This window comes from Halichoeres trimaculatus, unplaced genomic scaffold (genome assembly GCF_033239565.1).
Source record: "Halichoeres trimaculatus isolate MK-OKI-2021-1 unplaced genomic scaffold, fHalTri1.1 fHalTri1_scaffold_13, whole genome shotgun sequence".
Lineage (NCBI taxonomy): Eukaryota > Metazoa > Chordata > Actinopteri > Labriformes > Labridae > Halichoeres > Halichoeres trimaculatus.
This window is the reverse complement of record NW_027437191.1, coordinates 24,583,247-24,598,354: the sequence shown is the minus strand read 5'-3', so window position 1 is coordinate 24,598,354 and position 15,108 is coordinate 24,583,247. Positions and strand designations below refer to the sequence as shown.

General features: G+C 38.3%; 1 protein-coding gene across 4 annotated transcripts in view; it reads right to left on the bottom strand.

Annotated features, from left to right (window-relative positions):
• The window catches only part of myo6a (myosin VIa), a 158,253-nt gene that overhangs the window by 19,167 nt on the left and 123,978 nt on the right, over nt 1-15,108 (bottom strand). For all 4 annotated transcript variants that reach the window (XM_074684651.1, XM_074684652.1, XM_074684653.1 and 1 more), the window contains exons 26-27: nt 13,510-13,718; nt 7,870-7,948 (exon numbers count right to left, since the gene is read on the bottom strand). In XM_074684651.1, coding sequence (XP_074540752.1) covers nt 7,870-7,948; nt 13,510-13,718 — 288 coding nt within the window. The remainder of the gene's footprint in view (nt 1-7,869; nt 7,949-13,509; nt 13,719-15,108) is intronic.

The window sequence follows — 15,108 nt, the reverse complement described above, 5'->3', positions numbered from 1 at the left end:
ACAGGCCTTTATTTTTAGGGGCTGATATTGTATTGTTTTGTATTATATACAATAATGCATTAAATGCTATTGCCTCATAGCATAAGAAGTCATATTGTAATGCATCATAAAGTATCAAATTGTGTCATATACAAGTTTACTGTATAGTTTTTTATTATATTGTATCTTTGTGTATTGGTACTGTATTGTACTGTATTGTGTCTTATTGCACTGTGTCAAATTACACTATAACGAATCATACTGGTTCATATATCATTCTAACTGTTCTTTTCTTATAATTTATTTTGTCATGTTGTATCACATCTTACTGTATCATATCTCTTGATATTGTATCAAAGACTGTATAAACTTGGACTTGGTCTCTGTGACATACACGATTGGTTTCTGAAGAGAGGTTTTTGAAGCTTAATGACAACAGTCGCCATATTAGAATCTCAACCAGATTTTAGCCAATGAAGAACAAGACAAAAAGCTGAAGTTAATGTGGCTTCATTTCAAAAAACGTGATGTTTTGAGGTGTTCTCTGGTAATTTTTGCATCACATTTACACTATTTCAACAGGGGCACGCCTCTTGACTTTTTTTAAACCTGTTTTTTGATAACGTGCAGGTGTTGATGCCAGAGGACTAGGATAGGTTTATCACTCCCTTCTGTCTCACCTCAGGGAGCTTAGGTGAGTTCCTTCTGCTCCTCTAGTTGGTCTGCTCTCACGCTTCACTTTGCTGTGAGCGAACTTATTCCCCTAGCTGAAAACGTTTGCTTATCCAATGCGCCTAATGCACCGTTTAAACAGAAATGTGCTGTGAGCAGGTGGTCCTGGCTTTTAAAGAACATATGAGATAAGTCTCTGATTGGTTTGATGGATGTTCGGCTCAGAACACACCAACGATCCAACTCTTTTGCACCTTGCGGCTCACTTTAAGCCCAGATTGGTTGTGATATTTTATGTTTTTCAATCAGCAAACTTTAAGAGCTGGAGGAAATATGTTTATTTACAACTCTGCAGCAGAAGATAACTTTAAATTTAGCTTTCAAAAGAGTTCAGGGCTTTGAGTTTGGATTTGGAAATTGTTCAACAGCTGGTTTAATGAGAGAGGCTGAAACTTGGGCCATCACTGAAACAAATTCTAATCAGAATTAATAAAACTGTCTTCTGATCTCAAAAATAATCATACGCACAACATCAGACAGCAGATTCTTCCAGGCTAAGGCTGTTAATATCTAAAGGCTCCCCCCCTTCTTCCAGAATGGATTTGCGAATAATGAGAGACGCATTCCAGAACGTTACTAAGAATATCTTTGAAGATACAGGTAAGTATTCTTCAATGCTTTCAAGCATGTCCCTGAAGATAAAGTGAGGTATTCCAGAATGTTACAGAGAATAGATTTGTAGGTGACAAGAAAAGCATTCTGGAATGCTGAATGTTTTTGAAAATACAGGGAAGTATTCCAGAATGTTGACAAGAATAGATTTGAAGATAAAGGGGGGTATTCCAGGTTTTTTTCTTTTGGGGAATAGCTTTAAAGATAAAGATGTACATCAGTGGCTACGTTTACACGCAGTAAATATTTGGATTAAGGTAAATTTTCTGGTTTCTGAAACATTTGGAACAACCTGTTTGCATTCCTGAGCAAACAGGGTTATTCCTTTTTTCATGGTATCCCAATCAAAACAGCGACGAGCAGACAACATCACGAATGACATCATGAACCAGTGTGCGTTGTTACTGCTACTTCTTCCTGAATCCAAAGCAACAGCAGCAGCAACAACAACAGCAGCAGCATAGTGGACTTCCTGTACTCAAAAGACCAAGATTCCTTGCAATCAGCACATGCACAAATCACAAATCAATGTTCCTTTGGATGGGGATATCCTGATAGGCATATTCATGACCAATATTAGGGTTAGAAAAGAAGTAACCTAGGGGTGATTTTCTGTTTTTTTTAAAACTGGAATTTGAGCATATTCCAGTTTTTAAAAAGGGTTGTTGGTGTTAAAATGGTTCTTGCGCAACCAGGTTATTGCTAATATTCCGAATATGAAAGGGTTACTGACTGCATGTAAACATAGCTAATGACTGAGCTGTTGAAAAATCATGTCACCATAATCCAGGAGAAGTAAAAAAGAAAGATTGCACTCCTATTTAAGCCTACTGATCCTTACAGCCCCAAGTTGCAGATATTGGAGCTAGCTTTTTGAGTCTGTTTCAGACTGATGCTTAACTCAAGGATTAGATCGGTGCATCCCTACTCATTATACATTACACGTTATGTGACAAGACATGATTGCAGTATGATCATCTCAAAATGAGTATTATTTAAAGTCTTGAAAATTGTTGAACAAGGTCCTTAAAAGAACTTGTTCCTGTTTCTTTATCTATTTAACACGTGGATGTTTTTGTCTTCTCTTGCAAACATCCAAAATGTTGTTGCAGGACAGCTTTGCTGTTTCCTGCAGGACAGCCTTACTTGGGTGCATTAATCACATGTCTAAAATAAGTGTCATTAAAAGTAATTTGTACAGCTATAACTTTGCCCTCTCGACTTAAAAGACGTCCTAAAGTGTAATCAAGCTAAAGACTTTCCTTGAATTGTCTTCTTTGATAAATTACGCTTACACAGTTACCGTAACTCAACCTCCTAACAACCATGAAATCCTGTACCTCATGGAGAATTTTTTCGTTTACTTGCTGAAAATAAACCCTTACTTACACTGTTTTCTTGCATTTTTCAGTAAATGACTCCACAGTCTTCATTTCACATTTTCCATTAATTGATCCAGAAACCCAAACCCCAATGTCTTAATCAGCCTAAGAGGAGCCAGGTTTGAAGTCTAAAAGAACTTTTTGGGAGGTCATTTTGAATAAAGTTTGGTTTCTTACTTCTCTGATGTTTGTTCTTTGGCAGCATAAACTCATACAGAAAAATAAAGTGCACCGTGATTGAAAACCTGGAGCATCTGACACTTAAATTTGTACAAAAATATCATTTGCAAAACAAAAAAAAATCCTCATCCTGCACAACCCTCGAACACTGAACTTCTACAATATGCAGGACCTTTGCATGACTCATGAATCTCTCTGTAATCAGGGAGCAACAACCATTTGTGAAACTTATTAGATCTGCAAAAAGTCCTCTCAGATCCCTATGAAACATGGACCGATGGTGTCACCATAATAGATGGAGGTTATTTTCTTACTGTGATGGATCAGCTGTTAAAGCAGCAGAATAATGCCCCAGCTTTACCAAGAGGATTTACACACTGATGGTGTAAAGTCAGAGTGTGTAAAGTGGTGAATATAAACTTTGATTTTACACTGACGGTCATTGAATCAGAGTGAATATCACTTCCAAGTGCCTCAGATCATATTTCAGACCATAACTATGAATGTTTGGATAGTAAGAGGTATAAACTTGCTCTCCTTAAATCCCTCTTAAAGTCTACAGAGAGCCTCATGAATATTTAGAGCTGAGGAAAACGTGTTGAGAAGCCGACAGCCTCGGGACCGGCGGAGGAGCAGGAGAAATGAGATCTGCACTCGATGTGTGCCGGGCGGACCGGCCCAGGGGGAACCGCCGTAACCAGCCACCGCAGCGGCAGATGGGCCGGGCTGAGACATCAGATGATAAACATAAAACCCAGTGAACTGTGAGACCTGATATCTCTCCACCACACACAAAGAGCAGAGAGTTGGCATGACAACAACGCCCGTGCATCTGCTGCTGAGAGGATGTTTCTGAATTCAAGCCACGGCCACAAAAAACATCAATGTGCAACAAAACACCACAAAACCAGGACTTAGAGGTGTTCTAAAGATTTCCAACAAAGTCTCAGAGCCTGATCAAAAGAAGTGGACACTGTCTGACACAGACATCCCTTAAACCTGTATTCTGTCCAGTGACCAGCAGAGACTTTATTGAATTCAAAAGCAGACTACCACTCAGTCGATTTATTCCCTCAATACACACTTCAAAATAACTTTATGGTTGTCTTCAATCAGAGGTGCAAAGAATATTTTTGAAGGCTGTAGAAGTTGTGACTCAACTGTGTGCAGAATACCATTAGTTGTAGTTGTTACCATTACATGTTTCTCTGCATATAGAATTTAAATCCTTTCTATTGTTTAATTTGTTAAACAACCAAGGAGGCTGCTAAATGTGGTGGACATTGAGGGAAACACTTCCCTCTGAGAACCATTAAATTCATTGCGTCGAATACATCATATTATTGTGCCTTTAACAAAACTCAACATCTTAGCACTATACTAACGTAACACCATGAAACATAACTGCACGTAACATAACACCTTGTAACGTATCATAATATCTTAACAAAATATTTTAGAGCGTATCATATCTTAGTGAATCGTATTTTAACATGATATAATACAACGTAACTTAATGTAACACAACGTGACGCAACATATCACAATATAACATACCGTAACGTAACAATGTAATGTAACGTAAAAACATAATGTAACATACCATCAAAACGTAACCAAGTTATGTAACAACGTAATGTAACAATGTAACATGACAACTTAATGTAGCAATGTGATGTAACAAGTAACGTAGCAAAATAATGTAACTTAACACCAAACAGGCATAACACCAAACAAAATGTGACATACCTAACTGTATTATCATGTCTTTCAGCAAAGTAACTTTACAAATGGAAGCATATGATCATGTTATACTGTGTAATGTGTCTTATATCAGCCAATCGTATTTTAATGATGGGTTACACAATGTAACATGACATAACTAAAGGATAATTACAGCTTTACGCAGAGTAAAATAATGTATCCTAACTTATAATAATGTAATGAAATGTTGCACAATGTATCTAACTGTATCTCATCATATTGCATATTAGTATAAGGTAACAAAACGACAAAGCATATTGTATCTTCACATAATGTAACGCATTATATTGTATCTTATGGTAACATATCTTGTTATATCTTAATTCAACAAAGTGTAACGCATTACATCATACTTTAGTGTACCTAAGCATAAAGTCCCATTATATAATATATCATGTAGTAACGCAATGTCTGGGGTCATAGGGGCTCTTCTCTTGTTCTGGTTTCTTGATGGTCGACAACTATAATAATCATTAAGGTGCTTTACTACCACCTAGTGTGTTGGAGAATAAACTGTGAACAGTTGAGAACCTTCAGTTATAGGTCTCAGCCTAGCTGGACACTGAAAAAGACGAGTGGGATTAACTTTAGCTGGATACAATATTTGGAGTTGTTTTACATTTGGTGTTATTTTTCAGTTTCATTTTCTCTGTAAATTTGTCATATTAAGAAGTATTCAGATGGTGAGATAAAGTAAAAAACAGAGCTCAGAGAGAAGTTCCTTAATTGTGATTTTTTTTAGCGTCTAAATTTCTGAAACTGCTACTTCACATCTATACCCCATCACTCCATCAAATTGTTCCCAAATACTGCAATTCACAGAAAATACTGACTTTATCAAAAAACCCTTTCTGTTTACTTCACCCAATGATCTATCACGATAGCTCCACCAAATCCAGACTCTAAAGTACCCGAAACACTCAAGAGTCACGCTCGGCCAGCTGTTGTCACTTTGCTCTTCCAAAGATAGCCCAAAGAGGACTCTCAGGCCGACACACGAACACACACAGGACCATTAGAGAGTGATGGAGAGATAACGTGCGCTGTTGTTCCTGCCTGAACAGTTAGACGTGAATTAGAGAGAGCCGCGCTGCACAGAAGGGACATCCGACAGAGACAAATCTGTGAGGACAGGAACACAAATGCTGGGATACCACCTTGATGTTTGTTCGGTTTATGTAACTCTCTTTGAAAAGGTCCATTCTGCTCGCAAAGAGCAGAAATGTTTGTGGATACAGCTCGGTATCACACTCAGTGTTTAAATATAGTCCAGAGAAAACACAGTTGTCTGCTTTAGTTGCGTCATTTCAGAGTTTGCTTTTTTGACTCTGTTTGAACTGATCTATTATTACTGCTGGGAAACAGGATGTGTGTAGATGTGTTATGTAAGGAAGGAGAAGCAGTTTAGAAATTAAAAAGTATCTTTAAAAGAAAAAGTTCAAAACTTACAGCAGCTAAAATGTACGGGTAGTATCAGCTAAAGGATAGATAAACAGCGATAGCTTTTTGTTCCTTTCTTTTTAGTCTACATCTGTATGCAGCAAGGACCATTGGACTAATTACTCATGAAAATTGGCATGTGGGTGGAAATTTTTAGAGACTATTAAAGTCATAAAAAGTATTACCTCCAAGGTTGACTTGTTACAATAAGGATACAACTAGTAAAGAGAGATGAAATTTCTGTGTTATCAGTGTCCTCATTAAAATGGCATTTTGCCTTATCATATCATAATGCATCGTAATGAAACGTAACGTAATGCAATGTCCTTATCAAATCATGCATATAATATTAATTCTAATAAGAAAAATGTGACTAAAGTAAGACTAAAACACTCACACAGATCTCGCCTGAACACAGCTGGGATATGTATTCTCAAACTCAGCTGTATCACACGATTTCATAAGCTGAAAAGTGAAAATTCACCTAAGAAGTGATTTTATTTTTCAGTCTGTGAATTTGTAAAAGCTGTGGGACTGTTCAGGTCATCCTGACATAAATCTTCAGTCTGAATCTGAAACTGAATCCTTTGTGTTCCAGACAAATGATCTTATTTCAGCATCTTTTCACAGAAGTATTCAGCATGATTCAAACGACACAGCGCTGCTCTTTATTTAGATTAAAACTTCACTCTTCCCATGGTCATGCAGGGCGGGGGCAGTAACGAGTGTGCACGCAGAGGTGTTTGAGTCTACGTGTGACTTTCAAACTGTGGTGAGTCAGAAAGTGATGATGGTTCCTGTGATGAGGACTAACCAAAGGGTGCAGATTACACAGTGTCTGCAAACAGAGCTGGGTCTGCTCTCTAAAGATCACATTTAAATTCCTCTTATTACACTTCTTCATTTATGTCCACTTTATTTCACACCTTTATTTAATCTATCCTCTTATATTTCTGTTCTGCTGCCTTTCTCAGTCCACTTTCTCTCCAGTTTCCCTTTTAGATATCTCTTTCTGTGAATTTGTGCATGAATTTCTCTCCATACCTCAGTCAGATCTGAACACACAGACATGCCAGACACATTATAGATTCAGTGTGATGTTCACAGCAAATAAACACCCCTTAAGTTGCATTAGAAAGGCAAAATTTCCCTTTTCAAACCATTTTCTCTAACTTTTCTTCAGTGTGAAAGTACTTCCACTGGCACACTCCACACTGAGCATGCCAATGCTAAGTTAAGTGTGCTTTAAAAAGGATTATTTTCCATTTTTGCATGGAAATATAAATACATGGAGATACTTTTGGACTACAGTTGGCCACCAGAGTGGCTTTCATTTCAGGGGGATTTCATGACGCACTTTTGCAGATTTCTAAAGTAGCTAAGAAAATCTGGTCTCTTTAGAGAGGGGTACTTTGCTGTTTTAAGTCTCTATTCTGTCTTTCTGGTGCCTCCATATAATCTCTACACAATTTACAGGAAAAAAACAAACTATTTTTCTATCACTGGTGTTTTATAAATCCCCTATTCCAGCCTCTGTCTCTTTAAGGCTCCCTGTTCCACAAACCACCCTTCCCTGATTGGCCAGCCCCCTGGAGACCTGTTGGGGGCGGGGCTATGGGCAGACCTTTATGTTTAAAAAAGACATTTTTTTCCTAAGCTGTACATCATGTAAAAACACTACAGGGGAATCGGAGGGATATAATAGAGAAAAAAAGAAAATTCTTACTAACATTGACTCAGAAGGCAAAGAGGACAACAAAGAAGAGGAAAAAACACTCACCTGAATCCTCCGCTCCTCCTCCTCCCTCTTCTTCCTCTCCTCCTCTTCGTGTTTCCTCTTTGCTTCCATCTCCGCTTTCCTGGGGGCAGAAGAGACAAAAGGTGTGAGCGTACCAGGACAGATAGACATAGAATCTTTCACTAATCGACTAAAAAGTTTTACAGACAGAAACAGAGTCATTCTGAATTTGTTCCTAATGGCTCAACATAATCGGCTCATATTTATCCCTCTAGATTGTTCTGTTACCCAAACAGCTCCTTGACTGGGTACATGAAATCATCACAGAGGACACACAGATCAGCAGGATTCTGTCTTTGATCCCAGAGTTCTTGAACGCCTGCTGTTGCTCTGCAAACAGAGTGTTTGCATGCATGCACCTGATTGGTCGATACCCCTCAGACTACTCACACTACACAAAGAACACTTCTCATATTACACAGTTTATACATTTCTATACTGAATCTGTAAACCTCACTCTGTTGTCAGTGTTGCCAGATTGGGCAGGTTCCCGCTAAATTGGGTGTTTTTTTAAAACACGTCGGGGAAAAAATTATAATATACACACTTACAACAAGAATGAGACATGGATGGGTATGATGGAAAGAATCCGGTCCTTTTTCAAAATAAAACACACTGCAAAAAAGTGAAATCTTATCAAGTGTTTTTGTCCCATTTAAGTTAAAATTGTATTGTTGCACTCAATACGAGCCACATTCACCTGACCAGTCCAGAGAAATGTATTGTTTTAAGTTATTAAAAGACAAAAATGAGGTCAGAATTGCTTGGAACAAGTTAAAGTAATCTGCCAATGGAGCAAGAAAAATTTGCTCAAAAATTAGCTTGAAACTAGAATTATGTCTTAACTTAACTAACTTTTCTCTTGTTCCATTGGCAGATTTTTTTTCACTTGTTACAAGAAATTCAGACCTAATTTTTATCTTTAAATAACTTGAAATAAGACATTTTTCTGGACTGGTCAGGTGAATATGGCTCGTATCAAGTGTAAAAAGACATTTTCTACTGAAAATAAGATGAAAACACTTGATAAGATTTCAGTTTTTTGCAGTGCCTGTACCAGTCCCCGGCACGGGGGTTGGGGACCACTGACTTAATCAACTCGAGCTTGACCATGTTGGAGGCACTCTCACAACAGAACAGAGTTGAGGTTGCAGTATAGGATTACTGTTGCACAAAATGGTAAAATTGCTGCCGTGCTGCACTAATCGGTCGCACAGCAAATAAAAAATAAAAAACATTTTTCAAGCATTTCATTTGTTCTTTACAACAAAAAATGATCTGAGTGAGGAATGCAAACAATGTCCGAAGAACAGAGAACACTGTGGCTAAACTCCAGCAGGATTTCCAAGGCAATAATTCTTCATTAATCTCAACATTGGATTCTGTTCACAGCATTTCCTTTCAGGTAGTTTATGTTTTCTGCCCATAGCATTTTAAAATCACACTTTAAAGTACATAAATATATTTTGATAGTGTATAACTTAGATTGAGCGATAATTGATGGCAGTAAAACTCAGTGTCTATGTTTCATGCCTTTGGGTAGATGATAATAAAGATGCTAACTCCTTGTATGTATATCTCCCCCTTATTAGAGTTAATTTTTCAAAATATATATATTTTTTGCTGGTTGAGTCCTTCACTATAGGTTTTAGTCTGCTCTGTGCGTTTTCCAAATTTGTTGGCAGATAAGACATCTTAAAATCACATTTTACCACGCATTTTTATTTCTGTGCATTCATACTTGCAGTGGCATGCATTGAGCATGTACACATCTTTTGATCTTAGATTTTGTTATTAGAAATTAAAATTATTTCTTTCACATTAGCTGTCCCAACCTTTGATTCACCCAACAAAGTGGTTAGACATCAGCTCCGACTGATAAAAGCAGAAATCATTCTGATTTAGAAGCTGGAGCTAGTTGTAGATCATCTTCAGTCAGTAAAAGCTTCACTTTAATGGATATCCTCCAGCTTTAGTTAAGTGTAGTTTAGTTTGATTTTAAGCCTTTTCTTCTCTCATTGAATGCTCAAAGGTAAACTCTCAAAGAATAAAGCTCTGACATTTGGTCTCCGTACGACGGCTGCATGTTGTCTCTGCTGATCCATGAACTCGTGTTAGCGTGCAGCTGCAGACGGCTCTGAATGAGCACAAAAAGCTGAATGCTTAAAAGAAAAGAAAGGAGAATGTTCCACAGTGAGAGTGTGAGAGACCTTAAGGCATCAGAATCAGACTCTGTCAGCTCAAGCTCATCTTTATAAATAACATTTGGATTGAGCCTGAAGTGGAGGACCCTATAAAGCGAAGCGTTAACGGGTCAGTGACTTTATCAAGGTCTCCTCCTGCAGCTCGGCATGCTAACACCCTCCTGCTCTGTGACCTTCAGTCTCAGACCTTCAGGTGCATCTTCAGATCTCGAGAGAGGAGGAAGAAGAGGAGGACAGGAGCAAAGGGAGAAGAGAGCGAGCCATAAAACGCTTTCTGTCGTCTCTAATGTCTTATATTAGCGGGTAGTGGTTTGTGACGAACACAATGGCCCCCATCAGTCCTCTGTAAAGACTTTCCACACCATCAGACAAGGATTGAGAAGGTCAAACGAGAGTGAGGAATACATGTGCAGGAAACGACATTTTAACACGTAACCCTCTGATGAAGCAGAGAGCGGGCTGTTAGACTGAACAAAGACAGAAACTGACAGATTTTCCTTTGTCTCAGAGAATCCCTCTGAATCAGACCTATCAGCCATCGTCTGATGATCACAAAGATCTCTGGGAAAGAAAACCAACGAATGGCCTCCTGAAAAAAACTTTATTTTCTGAGTGCAGAACTGTTTATAGTTTGATTAGCAACTTGAGAAGCTAGCATGTCTTTGCCCCACTATTACATCCAGACAACTGCTTCACATCTATCAAAATAATAGTGATTCAGTAATTTAGGATAGATAACTACCGCTGCCAAGGAGGTTATGATTTGGGAGAGTTTGTCTGTCTGTGAACAACTTAACTCAAAAAGTAACAAACAGATCTTGAAATTTTCAGGAAATGTTCAAAATGGGATAAGGAAAAAGTTATTAAATTTTGGAGATGATCTGGATCACCGTCTGGATCCAGGGCTTTTTTATGATTCTTTATCATTGTAAGATAGAGCCTCCATAATAAATTGTTGGACTGCTTTGCAAAACAATACAAGACAATTTCACCATTATTTCTGACATATGTAAATGTACAATCCAGATCCTGACAATATTCTGGACACTAAGATCTGGAATATGGAATATGTACTGGATGATCATAATTTTCAACACTGTCAGGTAACAAAGTATCATACAAACCTGCAACTAACACCAAATTGTAGCAGACAGTCTGCTGAAAGGAAGTATAACATTAAAGTAGGACTAAAGTGTTGCATGACAATCACAATATGCTTAGTGGAGGTCTGTGCTCTCTGAGTGCTTTTCTACATACATATTTCTCAGCTCTCTGTCAGTTTTGGAATATTTTGGATTGAGCAATAACTGGAGGGGTTACAGTTGATAAGCACTATCGTGATAGCTCCATTGTTTTACTTGTACGGCTAGGTCACATACCTCTGATTACTGTAATGAACCATATGCCATTAAAAGCACAATTATTTTATTTCATTTTAATGTTTTAGGTTTCCAAAGCAGTTTGAATTTTCTGATTGATCTGAAGATAGCAAACTTACAGTAATAACAGTCTGGCCAAGGTAAACATAGCCCTGGTGCTATCACAGTAGGTATTAATCATATTTGAAAGTTCTTATTATTTACTTTCTATATTGAGCCCTAAAAGCCTTTGCATACTGAGTCTGTTATCTTTGAATGTGTTTTTTAAACTGTTAAAAAAAAAAACCTTCATGCAAAGACAGTCACCAATGTGTATGTTGTTCTATTAATCGAGGCATTTTGCAGTATGAGAAAAATCACAAAGATTCATCAAGCAATGACAATGATTTTGCGATTCTGAAAGGGAAAACACTGGGTAGTGGCTGGCAGATTGTTTGAGGTAGGCACACACACAAACACAAACACAAACACACACACACACACACATAGATGCAGACACACACCCACGCTAGTCTTCATTCATCACCAATAAACATGCATTGCATTTCAGGAAATGTTTCAGAAATATGAAAATGTATCTTGCAAGTAGCCTCTGGCGTCTCTGAATTGTCAAACAACCCTGGAAATGAGCTGGGCAGTTGTCAAAAAAAAACACATTAATCAAACTTGTTCCCAAAAAAATGACAAGGTTAGATTGTTAAAGGCTGATTGTGTTTATGTTTCCACAGCCAACCATGCCTTTCTTGGTAGGCTGCATGTAACCTGGACGCAAACAGCCCTGTCAACATAACAGCGTGACACGATGTACCCTGCTAATACAACCAACAAAGAAGAAAAGCACAACACAAAGCACAACACTCACTGTTTCGTAACGCCGTTTTCCAAACAAAAAGGAAAGTTATCTTCACAAAGTCGACTGGAGATTTTAGCATGGCAGGTTATGTGTTTTTATTACCTCTGTTGCACAGGAAGTGAAAGTTCAACCAATCAACAAACTGCAGTGTTTCTGGCTCCCCCTTCTAGCGGGGGATCAATATGTCTGGCACCCCAACAGAAGGGTACCAAAAAGCTGAATGGTACGGGGCCATAGTTTGGCGACCTGTCCAGATTTTAGTCAAAGGAAAAGCCACAAAATGTGCCGTACCAAGACAAACTGAACTGAAACAGGGCTATAGTGTTGTATTTGGTCATAAATTTGGCTCCAAACAAACTTTTACATCACTGGTGTACCAGTGTGAAGTGTGACCCTGTTAACTGGTGACCATCAGCCGACAATCCATGTTCAGCTGAAGGTTCCCAGTTAGCATGGTCACTCTTTATGCTAAAACACCAGTTGCTCTGTGACAGCCTAATCCTGAGTATCGTTTCTGACAATCTAAGGAACAACCAGACGTTTTTAAACTACTTACAGTTTAATTTATTAGTGTTTCAAGAACACCAACTGAAGCTAAATGCTGCTTTAGTGGCTGGGATGTCATGATGCTGGACTGTGTTGTGCCTGTTTTTGCTCGCCACAGATTACACCAGAAACCCCTGAAATCAAAACTTTGATGGCCACCAACTCCTACCTCCAGCACATATTGAATCAAGTCAGTTAATGAAAAGTCTTCATCACTGATCCGACTTCTTTTCATTAGACTCCTCCACCCAGCTCATTCACCTTCTCTCCTGCTCCTCATAACGCTGAAGCTCTGACCTTTGACCTCTCTGCTATTGTTCTTCTGTAATGACAGACACTGAGGGGATTGGAGAGTATTTTTGCTGCTGTGAATCACAAGGCACCAGAGACTTGGTTCTACACATAAAGTATAAAAAGAGGCTGATAAACCTGACTTTATAGCGCCTTCTAAAATAAATCTCATTATGTAAATCCTCGCTTGTGCCTTAAAAACCAGCACACAGAGGTTTTATTTGTCCGCTGCAGCATTTTTCTCATAAAAGTTGATTTTATGTGTCAAAAAATGCAAACTTTGACACTGCCGATTAGTTTTCAGCGTTTAGTTTATCAGAGTAAAATGTCTTAACAGGCTTTCACTTACAGCTTCCTCTCCTCCTCCTCCTGCTTGCGGCGTTGCTCCTCCTCCTCCCTCCTTTTCCTCTCCTTCTCCATCTCCTCCTGGATGCGTCGCAGCCGCTCCCGCTCCTCCTCCTCCTTCTTCTTGTTCTGCATGGCGGTGAGCAGCTGCTCCGACCGCGTCACCAGCGCCTTGTACTCGTGGTCGATGTCAATGCGGCTCATCATGGTGTTCTAAGGAACACAGAATCAAATATTGAGTTTTAAAGAGGAGGTATCCCGCTTCTAAACCTCTACATGTTCTTTAGTTGTAGAAATCCCTGAATCTGTCTGTAAACTGATCAAAACACTCCATTCTGAAATTATAAGATCATCACACGAGGATCTCCCAACTGGAGAGGCCCTCAAACACCAAGATCTGCTTCTACAGGGCTGGCCAATCAGAAAGAAGGGGTTTTCTTAAAGTGACAGCAGCTTAAATGAAGTGTTTCAGAGGCTGAAGTCAGGCCTCCTAAAACGCCACAGAGAAAAAAAAGAAAATATTTGAGCTTAAAATCATGTACAGATACTTTGGGGGCACCAGGGGAACATAATAAAGACAGAAATAGCACAATACCCCCTCTTAAAGTTTATTTTTTGGCAGACTTAGGAAGTTTTTATTTTAATGCATATTGTAATATTATCTTACTTTTATAGAAATACTCCCCCAGCCCTGAAGTTGTGATGTTATAATTTAGCAAAGCAAAAATTGTTCCACAAATTACTTCAATCGTTTCTTTATGGTACATATCACGGGACAAGATGAACAAGTCAAAGTGCCTGTGCTCCCATTTTACAAAAGCTCTTTACATTACTGCAACTATTTGGGCTACCAAGGAAATTGAAACAGCCTCTTAAAGAAGAAAAAACAATCATTACTTTGATATCTTGAGTAGTACAGTACTGCATAGGAATCCACGTGCTATGGCGTTTCAATGCAAGAGAAAAAAAAAAAAAAATCCCGAAAGAAGAGACAAGCTTCCCAGGCATAATCTCTGACTCTTTTATGGACAAAATAACAAAATAAAGTCCAGGTGGCCTGTTTGACACTTGGGGGGTAGAGGGTAATTAAAGGAATTTCATTTTTTACTTAAAATAAGACACAAACCTTTCTTAGCTTTCATTTTTACAGTATAAATCTGTTTTGTAGCATTAGCTACATCTCTAGACCTTGAAGTTGTAGGCGTAAAATTAATTACAGTACACCTATTTTTATATGAAGAGCTATTCCAGAGCTAATCATGAGGGCATCAACATTGAATTATGAAGTAAAGTGTGATATTTACTGAGCTGAGAAGCTTTGTTAGACTCATAGATATCTTTCTTAGTAATGATAAATTATGAGATCAAGTTTTAAAATGAATCTAGAAAAATACAGGAGGATGTTTTATAATTAGGATGTTCAGTTCAAATAAAATAAATCACGCTTATTTCTGACACAACAGCTAACAACTTTCTGATAATAAGAACCCTGAATCAGAAACTGTTGGCTTGAACCTTTCCATTTCTCTCTGTACCCACAGGAGAAGCTGTATGTGCTTCACAGAGAGAGCAGAAACCCGGACTTCATTGTTCAGTGGTTTAA